Below are 17,955 nucleotides of genomic sequence, written 5' to 3' on the forward strand. Positions count from 1 at the left end.
GAGTTTTTGAGTTTTTTTGCTTATGTTCTGTGCGCGCGATGTCGGTTCCTGTGTCACGAAAGTTTGTAGTTGTTCTTCACGTTTTAATTGCACCGTGAAACAGGAATCTGCTGCATCCACAGTCTGTGGTATCCTTTCCCGTGACACAGTCATTCGTAGCGAATTCCCGCGTGTTTATTGGATTGTGAAACTTGAATTGGCTGTATCCACGATCTGCGGTATCAGTTCCCATGTCATGTGGTTTGTAGTGGGTGCCTCTGTGTTTATCGGTAATTATCTCTTCATTTTGGGTGGACGCCTTCGCGGGATTTTACGATAGACGAAACATGACACCTGAAAACAAAGTGAAGTTTGTTTAGCTTGCAAACAAGCAAAACCCGCAGAGGCGAGCTCTGTGGGTGTTTTTCCTCGCTCGTAAAAAAGTGCACTCAACGGTTCCGTGAAAACAAAAAGTATGAATCAAAGTGGCAATGCAGGCGAGTTGATTCATGATACAACTGGAAATGGAGCACAAATAACAAAGACAAGGAAGTTGTAGACGGGACAAGCGCCTCACTTCGACCGATTATTTAATAAAAGTAAAAACATTGAACTAACCATTCACATCGCTATCACATCGATACGTCCTTCGATGTATGAATTGCGCAAAAACGTCGTCCAAATTAAGCAGCTACATTGAAAACGTAGCGGGACGGCAAAAAGTTCTGAATTTGTTTGAATTAACCAAAAGCATGAAATATTCGTGTTTGAAATACTGCTTGCGTACTCTATTGATTGAAACCTAAACTTGTCTCGATTATTCCGATCAACGCGGAGAGCACAGAACGCGCCGTGCACACATTATGCATGCGTTACGATTTGTTGCGGTTGGTCACGGAAAGCTTCGGATGACTTTGGGTGCATTGCACACCCGACGCGCTCGAGTCCCCCGGGTTCGTCAGAGCGATCGAGATGAGTTTAAATTTATTCAGAAGTGAAGCATGCGAGAGTATCTTTAGGGAGATGTTTCCGTGCGTTCCGTTTCTACCGAGGGTGAGTGTAGTGCCCCGATTTATTAGGGCTCTTAGATTCCACGGAGACCCTCACAGCACCTGAAGTAGTCGCAAGAGAGAGAGCTTTAGCTGAAGCCCCTCAATGAAAATCAGGTTTCGCGTTTCTTACGAGTACCAACAACCGTTGTTGCACGAATGTGCAAAACACGTGCCTCTTTCTTCGGTGCATTTGATGCTACTTACTAGGCAAAGACGAACAAATCGAGGGGTTTCTGGTTTATCACACCCGCTACGCTATCCGTCAACTGCTCTGTGAACTCGGAACGTTGTACGTACGCCGAGCTATCTGTCGGTGCGATACGGTCCGTCCCCGGGATGCCGGGAGATCAAGTGCTACATGGTTCAGAAGCCACTTGCATGTGCCAACAGTAAGTAGCTAGTGCAGGTTTCCACGAGTCATATTTGGTCGTGCAGCTTGCAGACCCTTACATCTCCTCCTTATGGCGTCGAGCAAAGGTATTGGGCTACAGGTCAAGCGTTACGAGGTTCAATTCCCGTTGAGGTCGTTCGTTAAAATTAATTATGCCTAGTTACGATTACATCTGATTAATTGTGACTAAGTCTGCCTTCTGTTTGTATGTTCTTGCATTGCCTGCCGTTGTCTAGGCACGCTCTGTGTTGCCTCGGCCCACGTGTAACGCTTTTTGTCTCCGATCAATAAACATATTTTGCGTTAAAATAAAGGAATGAACCGTCCGTCAGACTGCCCACGCTCTTGCACTGCGTCCCAACGCCCCGAGCGAAGCGCTGGGCTGGATCGGCAACGTGGTCGGGGCCGTGACTGCAGCGGGTCGGGGCGAGAGCGGCGCCAACACCCCGGACCAGGCCAGCCCCATGCACCACCCGTCGCTGGCCGCGGCCGGCAGCCCTATGAAGCCGGTCAACCTGCTGCCAGAGGAGGTGACTGTGCACGGGGGGGACTGGAGTCACTACGTGTTGAGAAACTGAGGGAGAGGGGAAGGCGATCGGTCGTCGGAATGCCCAGCTCTGGTTGGAGTGATTAGTGGGTAGGCGTGAAACTAGCTGCCCTTGTTTCCACCGCTTTCGTCGAATGCATTTGAACGTGAAACCCGGACGCCGGCATTCCGCGTTGTAAGGCGTTCGGCGAGTGCAGTGGAGGCAAAGGCAGCTAGTTTTAGGTCTCTCCACCAATCATTCGAACCTGAGCGCAGCTTCCTGACGTCCCCAATTTTCTCTAGCTCTACCTACTAATCATTCTGACCAGAGCTGGGCGTTGTGAGGTCCCCGATGGTCTCTTCCTCTTTCTCAGTTTCTGGGCAAAGGCACGGACAGGATAAGAACGCCAGGAAGTAGCCTCGTTGACCCGCCTCCTGCGCGAGCTTCGCTTCTTGGACGACGCTTGGGCGTATCGTATGCCTCGAGTGTGCAGCCAAAGAATGTCGGAAGGCAACAAGCACATGCCGGAGGTCGGACGTTGGAAAGAAACGCCCTGCCAAGCTTCTCACCTTGGCAGTGGCTGTAGATGGGTTTCTAGGATGTTGAAACTTCCTTTTTTAGGGAGTGCGCCGCCGTTTTGAGGCCATCTGCCGACGCAGTTTGTTCTTGGTCGCTCCACCCGGAGTGTGCCAACTGAAATTGGCCACTAGTAGGGGTTTTATGAAAACAATTTCACATACACTGAAATTTTCTTTTGCCCGCAATCGAACGCTTTGTCCGAACAACGACCATTTTGTGTCGACCTCTAACGACAGAATTTACAAATCGGCTTTTCCTTTTTGAAACAAAATAATGCTTTCTCGAACGAAAAAGAGCAAGGCAGGAGATCGTGGGTTAATTGGCTTGTTAGTTGACTGTACGTGTCTGAACACACGGTGCTGCGGCGTCAACCTGCGCCAGGAAAAGGTAATTTTGCTGGCACAGGTTCAAGTTCTTGTTGTTTTGGGTTAGGCAGTTTTCGGTGATGACGCAGCATCGTGCACGCCGCGGCCCTTCCTAGATCCGGTTTTGGTGCTGCCGGTACTGCGAAGTGCAATGCTCTGAAGGGCTTGTGTGATTTCGGCTTGAACAGGCTGTTTGGTAGGGCAGCTAGAGCTCGTGGCTGGGAGCAGCAGAACCAACGAACTCGGTTCTTTTTACACAAGGACGCAAAGACTGCAGTCCTGTTTACGCAGGAACGCCGGAACAAGAAAAGGAATGGAAAATATGAAGGCACGAACCAAACTCATCATGAAGGCACTATTCAAGAAATTCAAAAGGCCGCCCATAAAGTCATGTACACTCCTTGCTCTGAAGAGGGAGAGGGGAGTTGGTACAATCGCTCTCGTGCACTCTCCTGTTTACCTACATTTCATTTTCTCTGTCACCTCCATTGTCTGCTACAACTGGTCGTGCGCCTACTGTTCCCACCAATTCCCTTTCGCCGCCGCGGTCGGTGCTACACGTTTTGCAATGGGTCTACTGGTTGGGAGCAAATAGTATATGGGGAGACAGGTTGTTCCATTCTGTATTGGTTCTCTGAAAGAGAGAGTATTTCGAAGCATTTGTGCGAACTCTTACGAGAGTTATTTTGGAGAGAGGGTCATGTCTAGTCCATCCGCTCAAGGATGACTGAAGATAGGATGAGAATTCAAGCCGAAGTTTGTTGCACCAGAGTTAACAAATGAATTTCAGTCTAGTTAACTTCCTTTAAATTTCCAGGGAGAGAATTTTGTAAGTTATTAAGTCAGTAGGGGAGTCAAGCTGGTGGTAACAATTACTGTGAAATACTGCAAAAGCACCCACTTCGATCGAGTGTCCAGTACCAACATTTCCCAAACTTGGAAATTCTGCAAATTACGCGTTAACCACCTGACGTGACCGGATGAGCGCCGGTGTCTAGATTAACCCAGTTTCCAGTGAAAGTGGTGTGGGCGTTCCCCCGGACATTTTACAATATATGTAAAACAAACTGCAAGTTTGAACTTGTTCAAGCTGCTCCCAGTACAGTGCAGCCTCTCTCAAAACTGGAAGTTCCTTGAGGCTGGTTGCATTGACCAACGTTTCTAGAACTCAGTTGAGAAATTCACCCTTGGGATGTGAAGCTTTAGCACCCACCAGAAATGAGCTTCCGCGAACTAGGCAGTTAGTTTGTTCCGTTAGTTTGTCGGTTAGTTAAAGGTGCATAATTTTTTTTGGCATGAGGAGCTCAGCAATATTAAGTTTGCAGACGGAGGTAAAATGTATTTTTACTTTTTTTTACAGCTCTGACGCGCCTGATTTTCGGTGTAGTTGTTGCAGCAGAAGTGGCAGTGGCGGGATCGCCTATGGTTTGGTTCTTAAGTATGGGTTGGAGTCACCTCTCTAAAGCAGGCCCCTATGGCAGTTTCCCAACTGAGTCGTTCTAGAAACGTTGCACCGTTCCGTGCACTTAGGTGACGCCATTGGCCCTGGCACATGTTCTGAGTTGGCAAACATCTCGTTGCAGCCGACTGCGGGCTCTCGCAAGCTGTCCCCCCGGGAACAACGGGACTGTGAGGTCATCGGTAAGACTCTCCTGCTTTGCGCCGCTTGGAGCCACTGAGTGAGCTACGCTTTGGGGTATTGAAGAGGGTGCCGCCATTTTGTTGCCAGTGCAGAGCGAGCCCAGTCGGCGACGACTACGGTTTGGAAAAGGGACTTCCGAGGCTTTGGATATGGCTTCTGGAAGCACGGGAGACATCTTTGTGCTTCGTTGCGGGCTTTTTTTGTGTTTGGGGTGACGAAATCGTGTTCTCCGTGGTTTTGGTTAGCTGGCAACAGCAGTTTTAGTAAACCAGATGGCTGAAGCATCGCTAGTTCGAAGCATCGCCTATATAGTGGCTCTAACTCACACCACGGTGGGCACCACTGTTGCCAGCGTCATTGATGGGCAAAACGGAATCTCACCACGAGAGAGTTCGAACACTCTGCAAATTGAGCAGCTGGCGTTCATATGGAAGAAACTAAATCGAAGTCTGGTTTGGCTCGTTAGAGAAAAGTGCAACTAGTCCATCAAAAATGCAGAAATTTATGGCAAATTGCTAGGCAGTTGTGGCGCATAGGTGAAACGTTTTAACACCAGAAACGTGTAGCGATACTTCGAGTTTCCAGACACCAGACGTTTACGGCGCTCTTTGCCGGATAGCTTAACGAATATCTCACGTACGCTCGAGAGTCGTTCCTAGAACGAAGCGATACTACCGTTAATCAGGCCGATATACCCAGCGATCTTCCGGAGTCCGGCATCTAGCTCCTCGCCCCTTCTCTCCCACCCGTCAACCGATCAACGTCGAGTATCACAGCCACGTTTTTATCCGCACTTTACTTTTGGGCCTTGCGAAATGCCAAATACCCAGCCAAAGAATGTTTTATGTAAAAAAGAGATGCCAAAACCACCAGCTGGTTCGCACGTTTGCGTTTGAGTGCTGCCTAGTGCGTCGCATTCGCTCGTGATGGCTTACACCGAGGTAATGCGGTGGCGCCATCTGTTGGGTGGCCCTACAATGCATACAATCTGTATATGTTTCCTCGTGGGCTCGAAATATGTTTGACGATGCTAGAGTCTACCATTTCTCGTAGGTCGTGCTAGGTTTTATACAGTCTAAGCTCGTTATAACAGACCTTGATTTTTACCAAGATTTCGGTCTGTTGTAAGAGGAGTATGTTGTATGCAGATATGAAGTTGAGTCAATAATGCATAGAGGGAAACCAACCAAACTTCACAAATCGGTATGTTATATCCAAATGTCTGTTGTAACCAGGTCTGTTATAATGAGCATAGACTGTACTTGCAGATGCCATATAACCTTCAGCCTAGCTGTACATAGTTCCAGGGCTATGTGACAGACGGCGCCGGTGCTTTCTCTCGTCTTGAATGGACGTAGGCGATTCCAACGCCTCTGGTCATGCTCAAACGTAAATGTGTGAATCAGCCTTCGGAAGTAAAGTAGCAAGAAGTTTGGCGGCAAAATATCTAGGCATCGTCCGAACACTAGCAAATTCTGCGGGGAGCAGACGTAAGAATCTGAGCATTCGTCGTGCCTCGTAAAATTCTGATTCAAAATGTATGTATCCAAAATTGGGCTTGCAAACACTGTTTTCGAACAAATTTTGTCTATTTTTCTGAAGCTTAAAGGGATGCTGAATTGAAATTTGAATTTTGCAAAATAAGGCCGAAGAAGTTTTAAACGAGGCGCTACAAACTCCAAAACATCACTCGTACATCAATATCTCGATTGGATAACCGTATTTTTGGAAAGGAAGGGTGCGATCAAGCGAGGGCTATGACGTCAATGTCCTCCTGGAAAATATGAGAATGAAGGGATGCAGCCTTGCTTCTCTCCTCCTCTCTTTAGTCCACCTGCTCAAGGGGTCGAAGAGGAGAGGGAAAGAGAATCGTGATGTGACATGTCTTGTCGACCTCATCGGCCGTGTTCATTCGCGCACTTCTTTTCCGAAATTGCGGCCAACCGTTAGAGATATCGCTGTATGAGTGATGCTTTTGGGTTTTGCAGCGTCCTGCCTATCGCTCCAGACGAATTTTGTGATCTCCAAATGTCGGTCAAACATCACTTTAACCCAAGAGCGGTGAAATATTCAAAGTAAAGCAAAAGCGGCAGCCGTGCATTTTCCGCATCCTATACCAAGTCTTCGTCGTCGGCACACTAGTTTGCAAGCTTGCTCCCGGGTAGTCATAGTTTATATATAGGATTCCGTGTTTTCGGAGTTTATTTCTCGTGAAATTCGGAGGGTGTTTTTGAGAGTTTATTTTTCGCTGGGGATTCAGGTTTTATTGAAGTTTATTTTTGGGAGATTCCCAATTCTTTGAAATTCAAAGTTTATTTTACTGCGTAAAATTTAATAATTCGAAAACCAAATAAATAATCTCCAGGTACCATGACCCGTTGTCCCGAATAAACCTCGACATGCTAAAAAGCAAACCCCTTTTTGGCAGTAGTTCTAAATTTCAAAAGAAACTGAAGTGGAATCTCCTCAGGACCACTGACCTTGTGCTCTTACAAAATTTAGTTGTAAATTAAAGGGGCGAGGGAGGGTAAAACTCCGTCTTTCTTGTTCTTTGTTTTGTCAATGTTGTTGGATCCGAATTGACAGGAAATTTTGTGAATCTGAAATCCTAATTGACAGAAAATTTACCGGTGAGTGTTTTACGAATTTTTTCGGATTTATCCGAAAAGACTGAACCCTATTTATACATTACATTAAAATTATTACTTATCGTGACTGTTCCGCTCGTTGCCAGCCTCTACTATAGCGTTCTCAATGTATTTGCGTTTGGTAATCCAGCGTACAAACAACAAACAGGCTGGCATAGGACGTAAGAAATTCACGATCGCCGTTTTCGCTTTATCTTTAATATTTCGCCACCCCTCGGTAACTCTGAAAAAAGGTATAGACATAATTCTTCGCACAAAATGACTTTCACGTGCCCAATTTCAGGTATGTACTATGGGGGAAAAATGAAATGCGAACAGAGGAGAGCGTGGCCTGCAGTACAGGCTGCACCGCCTGGAAGTGAGCCTAGGGGCGAGGGTGCGTGGCCTACTCCGATGTGTTTACACCCTTCGATCGGTGCTCTCCAAGCTTCGGCAGTGCGCCTCTTAGTGCGCTGAAAGCTATCATTGCTATCTTTGCTCGCTCAGCGCATGCAGTGCGAGGAAGCTCGCTACTAGCAGCAGCTAGAGCGCACGCTCAGCCAGCGTGCACTTCAGCTGCTACTAGCGGTAAGCTTCCTCGCTCCGCACGTGTCGAAGTGACGCTTCGGAGTCGTCGCTCAAAACGACAGTTGCCGGTTGTCCGAAACTTTAGCAGAAATCTCGGGAAACGCTTTCCCGTCCTCCAGAAATGTTAAAACGATGCGTGACGGCGCAAAGCGGCTCAAACGTGCCGACACCACATCTAGAGCTCGGGAGGTCGTGCCTCTCGGTCTTAATTTTGGCCAATTGCACCCGTTGTGCACCAAAGTGAAAGTATCCGAGAATGGAGCGTTGATGCCCTAAACGCCGGTTAACACCCTCGCATTTGAGTGCGACCAGCAGCGTCGCAACCACCCGTGAAGGTCGCAATGAGATAACACTTCCGCCGTCCGTCGTCTAGCCCCAGAAGACTTGCGACGTGTGTACATTTCTTTACGCATCATTCTTTTGCCGTACGCTTAAAGTAATTGGGACAACATTATACTAGGTGATGATTTCTCATAGATAGCTCATGAATCTGATCTCGCAAACACCAGCCTAGGTATTCGCGGACCAGGAGCGTTCCAGGGCCCCCGGCAGATGGCAGCAGTGTGCCACCGTGTTCTCTCGTTGTGAGAAGTTGCAAACAGTTGCGAGTCCTGTTAGGTGGCACCATCAGGCGTCGCGACGTCGTGGCCCTTGCTTCTCTCAAACCCCGTGCCTCTGGGTTGCAGAGCGGCTGATCCGGTCGTACTTCCTGATAGTGCGCAAGAACATCCAGGACTCGGTGCCTAAGGCCATCATGCACTTCCTGGTGAACTTTGTGAAGGACAACCTGCAGAGCGAGCTGGTCACACACCTCTACAAGCACGACTGCTTCGACCAGCTCCTCGCCGAGTCGGAGCACGTGGCCGTCAGGCGCAGGGAGGCCGCCCAGATGGTCAAGGTGAGCGCTCTCAGGGGCGGGCCCGGGGGCAAGCACCCGCGTCTCGGAGGGGAACGTAGGCCCTTTTCGGAACTTCGTCAAGCGACGTCGGCGGTCACCGTTTCTTGAACGTAAAACGCGCGATCGAATCGGAGTCCTCTCCGAATGCTGATGCAGCATTCGTTTTCTTATGCAAGCCGAGCCGAGCCAAGTTAACACCGAACGACGTCCTCGTATTCAATACAGGCTCGCAGTGTTCAATACGGGCTCGCAGGGCTCGCAGCATAGATAAAGGCTTTGTGCCTTTATCTCTGCCCCCTCTACGGAAACAACTCCGCAAAACAAATAAAGAAAAAAAAAATTACCTAAACAATGGCAGATTCGGTAATTGCTGCAGCGGCTACTAGGTGGTGCACACTTTTGAAGGGGTCCTATTGACCTCTTAATCCTGCGGGTGAAGTTGGGAGATGCAGAGCGTGCGGCACATTTTGGGTTGCACTGGGTTAGCGTTGCACTGGGTTAGACACAGGCATGTTGTCGCGCCACTTGACATTACATGATACCGCAACCGTGCGGCCATGTCATGTGGCAATGTGTTATCGAGTCATGGTGTCGCTTGATATGATGTCAAGGTGTCGCATGGTGCGGTGTCACGGTGTCACATAACCGTGGCGTCATGTTGTGGTTTCAAGTTGTGGTGTCATGTGGCATTGTGAGCACCATCCGCTAAATTTAATGGAACGTAAGTTGGCATTTCTCGCAGTCACATTCCCCAGCCTCAATCCTGTTCTTTCGCATGTCCCCGTTTCCTCCAAAGTGTGCGCTTGTTCTGTTCCCCTCTTGCAAACTCCCCCACAATATGTGCGAGCATGCTCGCTCAACACGTCCTAAATAACAAGGTCGTAATGCTGTACCATAGCCTCCACTCACCACGAGACGCGGCCGCTGAAAGTGAAAAAGGTAGAGCGGCAAACAACAGATAAGAGGAGAGTCATGTAACGGGTGCCCCGCTGCGGTGGGACGCTGAAACACACTATACTTATACAGCGGAGCTGTTAAGGGCTAGTTTCCCGAGGATCGTGTCGCCCGCAAAGAAATGTCTACGCAAAACTCTGGACAGCTAACGCCATCTATGAGTGACGGCGGCAACCAAACCATCTATGAGCAAGGCCTTCCCGGCCTTGCTCACAGATGGCGACAACCTTTCCAACCTTTCCACTCTGGTTTTTACCAGAGTGGAAAGGCTGAATTTCTCTAGGTTTCGTCCTCGAGGTCGTCCTAGAAGTCGTCCTTGAGGTCATCCTAGACGTCGTCCTTGAGGTTGTCCCACAGGTTGTCCTAAAAGTCGTCCTTGAGGTCATCATAGACCATGTCCTCGAGGTTGTCTATGAGGTCGTCCTAGACTTCAACCCTGAGGTCGTCATAGGCGTCGTCCCTTGAGGTCGTCCTCGAGGTCGTCCTAGAAGTTGTCCTTGAGGTCATCCTAGACGTCGTCCTCTAGGCGGCGTCCTTGAGGTCGTCCTAGACTTTATCCCTCAGGTTGTCATAGGCGTCATTCTTGAGGTCTTCCTAGACGTCGTCCCTTGAGGTCGTCCCCGAGGTCGTCCTAGAAGCTGTCCTTGAGGTCGTCCTAGACGTCGTCCTCTAGGCGGCGTCCTTGAGGTCGTCCAAGAAGTCGTGCTTGAGGTTGTCCCATCATAGTACAGCTTCGCTGGTCTTCCTTCTTCACCAGAATGAAAATGCTGAAAGTTTTTTTTTTTTTTTTCTGTTGGCAAGGAATAGAACGCCACCCCTTCTCCCGTTCCTCCGCTTTGGTTTCGTCTGTTTCCTTTTCGCTCAGAATTGTGCGGCAAACTGCCGTGGCTGGTTGATTACAGATTACTGATATTTATACACGGGAACAGCGTCGAAAGGTCGTTATCCCCTGCTTGGAGTTTTTGCCGGTCCATGCGCCATGGGGCACACGACTTTATACCTTGATGACAAACGAGAGCAACTCGCGCTTGCACTGCTAAAGACAAAATAATGACGACGAAGCTGAGCCGCTGAGCACGCTGACAACGTAGCCTCTGCCACAGGCCTTCGTGGCCACAATCGCCGTAGCTCCGACATCAGCAGCCAGTCGCCTTGGTTTCTCCTGAGAGAACGAGTGTGTTTCGGGTCCTTGCCGGCTCAAAAGCTCTGCGATCAATACCAGATTCCCCGAGAAATGCTCTGTGCTACCATATCCTCACACTCTAAATCTGCGACCGGGCGCTCTATGGCTCTCTTGTCGAACTGCCAGGCTTTGTGAGTATAAAGGAGGCTATGGCTACACCTTCCACGTTGCCTGCCGGACCCCAGGGCAGGGCACAGATTAGACGTAGAAAATTTCAAGAATCCTAGTGCTGATGTAGTGCAATTAAAGTCCTGTATGGCATGCAGTTTTACCAAAACACGTCCCTTTGCACATGAGAGGAGAGGTATGAAAAAGAGAGGAGTCTCTGCCTATGGGGAAGGAGGGACAAAAAGGGGAGAGGGGGATCGCACGTGCTAACAGCGTCTCGGCCGTGGGTCCTTTGTTCATTGTAGCACATCTGGTGGTTGCTAGTCAACAGAAACCCTGTACCTTCTTAGCATTATTTCAACTCCCCTTTCCTGAAGGCTCAGTTTTTATTGAAAAAGAGTCAGTGGATTTCCTAAAGCCGTAGGAAAGATGAGACTGTCATTGCCACGACCGGCAGACGACGCCATCCCGATTCCCGACGCCGCTGCACCCTCTGCGGAGAGGACGGACGAACTTGCTCACTCAGGTTGGAGGAAATAGTGGGTAGACACGACATCTAGCCGCTATGTCCTCGAATCGGAGCTTGGCGCCATGACAAAACAGTTTTGAAACCCTTGCAAGGACATCTTCCTCACCTCTATGATGCCCCCCCTCATAAAGACGAAGTTGCTCGCCCTATACATATCTCGCCTTTCAACTACTTGTGAAAGCCTTGCGTTTCAGTGATGCAAATCTTTTTTTCCTTTCTTTTGCTCGCAGGCACTCCACAAGGCCAGCCAGATAATAGGCGAGATTCGCGAGACCCACATGTGGTGATTGTCAGGACGCAGTGATATCGCGGCATAGCGACGTGCCGTTGGACGGGGGCCTGCAAGCTGCAGTCGGCAACACGTCGCTTTGTCGTCCATTGCCGACTCTGGCCCCAGGAACTGTTGGCAGCGCCCCCTAGTGCAGTTTTCTTCTTTCTTTTTTCTTGTTGGGACTTTGTTTTGGGGGGTAGGTAGTGTGGCTGCCTCCGCAACGGCCAGGAGGAAGCGTGACCACCGTCACTCAGGGCGTTCCTCGTTTCCAAGCTTAGTGACAGACCCCGGACCAAACATCTCGTCTGTCAGTGGACACCGTGTGCACGCGAGCATTCGATGCACCATTTGTTTTTTATTGTTTCCTTTTGCGCCGTGTAGTGGCTAGGAAGGAAGTTGGTGCGGCTGTTTTGCTGCCTGCTGCATAAAGATGAAACTTCGCCGAATGTTTCAAGTGCACGGTGTGCTTTACTCGCCATTTTTTCAGGAAGCGGCATTTTTGTTGACTTGCCAGCAATTGTTAGCATGCAGCCCGAGCCGACTCGATGGGCTGGGCTGCTGCCAGAAACCTCAGTGGGTCGGGGAGCGCTCGCTTCACTTGCAGGCGATGTGCATCATGGGGTTTGAGCATGAGTGTACGTGGGACTTTTTCTTGGGAGGGGGGCCGGGGACTTTGCATGTAGAGGACAAAGGGCTGGGCCATCTACTACGGTGCGTGGAATGCATCTGACTGGTGGGTTTTCTGTCCTGTCCCGCCCATGCATCGAAAGTGATTCCGAAGTGGCAGCCAGCTGTGTCACAGGGGCCAGCGTGTCGTGTCGTCACATGTCGCGATCCTGGCACTTGGTCGTAAAAATGCTAGGTGCTATACTCCGTTTCGCGATAACTTGGCGAACTGTGGAGGCTGCGGCTCCTGCTACCCAATAAGGGCGCCGTAGCAAGGCACGTGATAACAGGACATGGTCAAGGCTGCGAGGGCCTCGTTACTGCCACAGTAACAGCGCCGCCCTCGACAAAAAGTAGTTCTAGTCTTCTTTTTCTTTTAACGGCAATTGAACGATTCCATCTCTAATGACGAGATATAAAGAATAAATAATCATAAAAAATTAGTTTCAATTAAATCTAAACCAAAGAAGTGGCACCACGTCCGTATCAACTCCCAATATTTTTCTCCTTGTAGTGGCGTGGCCATTGGCGATCGCAGCCGTGTAATCGGCCTTTTTTGCTTTAAATCCATCACAGATTCGTGGCTAGATTGAGAGTATGGTTTTCTCATGAACTGTTTCCGAAGTGCTAGCTATTCTACTGGATGGAAATGTTGCTGCGGTGGACATTCGTCCGAAGTTGGTTGGTTTCGGAGCAGACGATTCATCAAGCAGACTACAGGCGGTTCCTCCGGGCCTTGGGCCTCGCATTTGGCGTAGTGACACAAATGCTCTCGTGACGTTGGGTTACGTGTCTCGCTCCGACACTCTTATTGAGTCGCGGGATCCTTGCCTCCGCAGTTCGCCAAGTTATCATGAGACGGAGTACTGGGTCGCTGTCGTTGCGGCCTCCCATCTCGCGTCTGCTCCGGCTTCTGTCAACTGTCTGGCTGCGGGGTGAGGTATGGCGGAACTGGCATCTGCCGTATCCACCTCCGCCCCTGCTTCGCCACCAGGATCGTGGAAGGCAATTGCGTGCATGCGATGCCTTGGTGGCATGCAACACACCGCTTAGTTAAGTGCCGCCCGCTCCGACCCAGAGCCGTATATTGTGAGAGTTTGGCCAGCGGGTGTGGCAACGAAGGCGCCGGAGAGGAGAAAAGTAAATAAAAGGAAGGGGAGCGCCGAAGGAGCGAGAGAGAAAGAAGGGAGCAGGGAGGAGACGACCGCCATTTTTTAGCAACGCTGTCGGAGACTGGTCGGAGAAGAGCACTGCCGAGGCTACGCATCGTCTGCTACGGGCCGACTTCTTTTTCGCCTGAATAAAAGTTTCTGGCCATACGCCGAAAAATCTCCATTTATTAGCTTTTTAACCCACCGAGAAATAACAGAATGTCATTTTCTTGCCAGAGCCAGCGATATAAAAGGCAATAATCGAGATTTAGATGCCGATCCCACGCATTCCGCTGGGGAATGATCGAAGATGGTGGCCCTCCCCACTCAGGTGGGGCAGCCGGGAGTTCACGCGCATGCGCTCATGCCTCTCGCTCTACGCCGCGTGCTGATTGGCTCACTTGGGAGGAGAGCGTTATGGCGGCGAGATCGTAGACTGACCAAACTCTCCCTATATACGGCTCTGCTGCGACCTACTCTAATGGGCAGGCTCATTAGAGTGTTTCTCGATCTAGCTTCAGAGTAAAGGCTTGGCACGTCGACTTTCGAAGCCTGCCCATGTGCAGCATTGCTCTATGTTTTCTCCACTGTTCAACCTGCGGGAGTTGCTTGAAGCTCGGGTTGTAAGCGTCAACAACGACCACATACTACCATGTTTTCGTTTATCTGCTCCGGAGGATGCCCCTACAGAGCGTATGTGCAGGGATTAAACTTCCAGACAATGATGCCTTTATGTCAGTCTTGTTACAAAGCTAAAAGTCGCGAGCAAAAATTGATAAAAAGGGAGTATGGCGGTTGTGATAAGGCAGTACCAGATTCTTGAATTCCCGGTGAGATCACTTGATCTTCACCTGGCCACATGCCTCTCCCACGTGCCAAGATCGAGTGGCACGTGCCTCTCCACGTGCCACTGGCATCGGCCTTCCACACCTTGCACAGGCGTGGGTGCGACAAGCTTCACCACTTTTCATTGGTGTGCTAGGATAAGCGGCTTCCGAGGGGGACACCCATTGTTTTGCGTGATGGATATGGAAATTAAGATCAAACTTTTTATGGCGAAAGTTTTACTTGTCCCGTTGAGCAAAAAAGCGGCGTATATGGCCATAAAATAATGATTGAGCGGCACGTGCCACTCAGTCGTATGCTGAAGGACGACGCTGCCCTTGGTGTCGTCCTAGTGGTTGTCCTAGACCTCTAGGATGACCTTACTTGTCCTATCATGCGAAAAAGCGGCTACGTCGTGCCCTAAAGATGGCCATAAAAATATGTCAAGTATGCACCACTCACGCTCAAGTACAGGAGCATGATGTCGCCGCCGGAGTGCCGTGTGCTAAAAGTACGCTTTGAACTTCATCTGTTGCCGTGTGCTTCGTGCGATGGACTGTGAGGCAACCGCGTCTACATCTACAGCCTCAACACCGGCAGCAGCGTCTATACCTACGGCGGCTTCCGCAGGCAAATGTGGCTGCCCACGCAAATATGCCACAGCCTCCTTAAGCGTCCTCTAGGCATCGTCCTAGACGTCATCCTTAAGGTTGTCCTAGAAGTTGTTTTTGACGTCCTAGACACCGTTCTTGACCTCGTCCTAGACGCTGTCCTTGACGTCGTCCTAGATGTCATCCTAGATACCATACTTGGTGTCCATCTTTAGGACATCGCCCTATACTTTCTAAACTTTAATACGTATAGAAACATTACTGGAAAACATTTTTCCCACAGGACTATAATGCTCTTGCCTTCCTACACGTAAGCAGTCTTCAGTGTCCTGTAATTTTTTAATCTTCATTGTAGGCAGACCTGATTTTAAAGAGCTGTGCCAAGAAATTAAAAAAAAAAAAGAAAAAAAAACTGACCTATATATAACAATTAGTCGAGGCAGCTCCCAGGCAGCAGTCGATCGCTCGTTGTTTGTGGGTTTTATGGCGCAAGCTCGGACGACCATACTGCACCGAACTAAAAAAAATCAACGTGAAAACATGCACTAAGGATGCAGCATTTGATTGAAAGGGCACCGAATTCTGACTAAACTCTGGCTCCAGTGCCACTTGCTCTTGCAGAATTATAGGGTTGCTTTTAAAGTTTAAGTAATTTTTGGTATTATTTGGCGGTGATGTTGTAGGTTCCCCAGGATCGTGTCCATGTATGTCGACACAAACCTACCTGGACAGCTACCGGCATCTATAAGCGACGGCGGCAAGCACACAGCCACTATGGTTTCCGCCGTTGCTCGTAGATGGCGGCAACCTTTCCAGCTATAATAGAAGAATGGATAGTTGGGCGCGTTGGTGGGAATTCATCGTAGGAAACGGCGCGAAAAACAGACGACGAAGAAGCACACAGTCTATGCAGTACAGCTCCGCTGGTCTTCCTTCACAAGAATAAAAAAGCTGAACTTTTTCTTTCTTTTTTTCCAGTTTATTAGATTAGATATTTGAGTTTGGTAGGTTCATAAATCTTGGTGGAACACATCTTCATTGATCGACGTTTTAACAGGTATGCTAGTTTTTGTGAAATTTTACTTAAATTAATGATATTGACTCGCTACCTTAACTATGAGTGTAAATAAGGAAGTGGAAGAGTCGTTTCATCTGAACCAGAGTGTTGCTACGATTCAGTTTTCAAATATGTTTTTCTTTATCCCCATTGTAGATGGAGCCTTATTTCTAAAAAGTGTGCTTTTTATGATCAAGAGGTATAAGGTAATATGCCTGAAAAATCAAAGATGAACCCTCAAATAAGTCAATCAAGGATTGACTTATTTAGCGAAATCATTGTTTGACTTTCAAGTGATGCGCTAACACATGTTGGCATCTGCTCCAATGGGTAAATGGCTGCTCCAAACCAACTTTTTGCCTGCTAGAAAACCTGCTACAGAAGTCAAATGCCACTTCCATCACTGTTTGTATGTTCAACGGTTCCGAAATCGCTACGGGACGACATTCACCAGTTCCAGTAATTGATAAAATCTCTATAAATACTTTTTGTTCCTCTTATTTTCCGATTGCCCTTTGCTCGCTGTCGGATCGAATAGACGTACCGAGATTGAGATGATCGCGGCGCTTTTCGCTGGCGCATGGAGGCGATCTGTGTTCTCAATTTCTGGGTCCTGTTTAAAAAAAGTTGGCGTCGACTGCGCACCCATACATTTTGTATGGTGCTCTGCTCAGGAAAGCTTTTAATTATAAACTAGGGTTGGCTGCTACACTGGATATCCATGGCAGTGCAGCCGTGGTCTAACGAAATGCTTTGTCTATGAGCTGCACTGTGGTTGCACCAAATACGATATAGCTTGCTACCGTCTCTCCCAGAGGGCTGGGTGGAGGGAAACTGCTTCTTTGGATGCTCATGGGTTTGAGTAAAGGCAGAAGTTTTCTCGGAGGAATTTTTGAATCTCGAGGATGGAACATGTTGGAAGTAAACGGGCGATCAGCAGTGCTTGCTTTACTTGCACAGAGCACGCCTTACTGGGCTTGGGTACACAGCTGTTTTATTGAACCTGTGTTGGCAAGAATATCACTTAAAAAAAAAAAAAAAATGCCAGCAGAGTTTTAATGTGGAGTACAAGTTCGTCTGCTTCTTTTGCAAGGATTATGGTTGACGTCGGAATGCCGAGCTCTGATTGGCTCTCATTGAAGGATATAGTGGGTAGAACTCGAAGCAAGATGCCTTGAGGTCTACCCACTATACTTCAATCAGAGCTCGGCGTTCTGACGTCACCACAACCCCGGCAAAAAAAAAGCCGACGAACGTGCACTCCGCATTCAGTACTTTCATGTATCACTTATTCTAAAATCGGTTTGATTTTATTACAAAATAGCATTTTTTTAAGAGAAATTGTTAGCAAGGATTCTATGAGATGACTTGCCAAGCAACAACCTAAAGCTGCTATGCATTGAAAATCTACAAGCCCACCATAGCCGCGTGATCGGTAGCCGTCGTGACCTACGCCGGCTGGCCGTGACGATCGTGACAGCCTAATGACGTCACGCAAAAGTTGAGAGTTACTCAAGAGGCTGTCAAAAGATGGCGCTAACTACTAGCCGCGCGAGCATTGTGGAAAATCTTGCATTTCAAAATCTGAGGCTTCACAATAAAATACTAACATATATATGACCACGTAGTTATTAATTCGCCTCATTTTAATCGAGAGTTTCCGCTGATCTACTGTGCTTGTTCAGCTCATTTGCTTAACGACCGAACGAGACTCGATTATTCTGGCGTCTCATTATAGCATTAGCTCACTTTGGATGCCTTGGATAATGCAATAATGCTTACGATATCCGTGATAACGAATCGCGTACTTGGATGGGTTTATGCCAACGATGCAGAGCTGGGTTTATGATAATTTCTACGGGCTCATGGCCTCAAACAGCCGTTTATTGGGCTGGATGGATGGATGGATGGATGAATACGGCTGAGCCCTTTGGATCGGGCGGTAGCTTACG

General features: G+C 48.7%; 1 protein-coding gene across 2 annotated transcripts in view; it reads left to right on the plus strand.

The window, feature by feature from the left end:
* LOC8027576 (dynamin-1-like protein) overlaps positions 1–12,139 on the plus strand; it is a 49,546-nt gene extending 37,407 nt beyond the window's left edge. For both annotated transcript variants that reach the window (XM_040222592.2, XM_040222593.3), the window contains exons 12-15: positions 1,755–1,952; positions 4,477–4,534; positions 8,437–8,648; positions 11,653–12,139. In XM_040222592.2, coding sequence (XP_040078526.1) covers positions 1,755–1,952; positions 4,477–4,534; positions 8,437–8,648; positions 11,653–11,709 — 525 coding nt within the window. In that variant the 3' untranslated portion in view covers positions 11,710–12,139. The remainder of the gene's footprint in view (positions 1–1,754; positions 1,953–4,476; positions 4,535–8,436; positions 8,649–11,652) is intronic.
* The last annotated feature ends 5,816 nt before the right edge of the window (positions 12,140–17,955 follow it).

The sequence above is a fragment of the Ixodes scapularis genome, unplaced genomic scaffold (assembly GCF_016920785.2).
Source record: "Ixodes scapularis isolate PalLabHiFi unplaced genomic scaffold, ASM1692078v2 PGA_scaffold8__174_contigs__length_109621045, whole genome shotgun sequence".
Classification (NCBI taxonomy): domain Eukaryota; kingdom Metazoa; phylum Arthropoda; class Arachnida; order Ixodida; family Ixodidae; genus Ixodes; species Ixodes scapularis.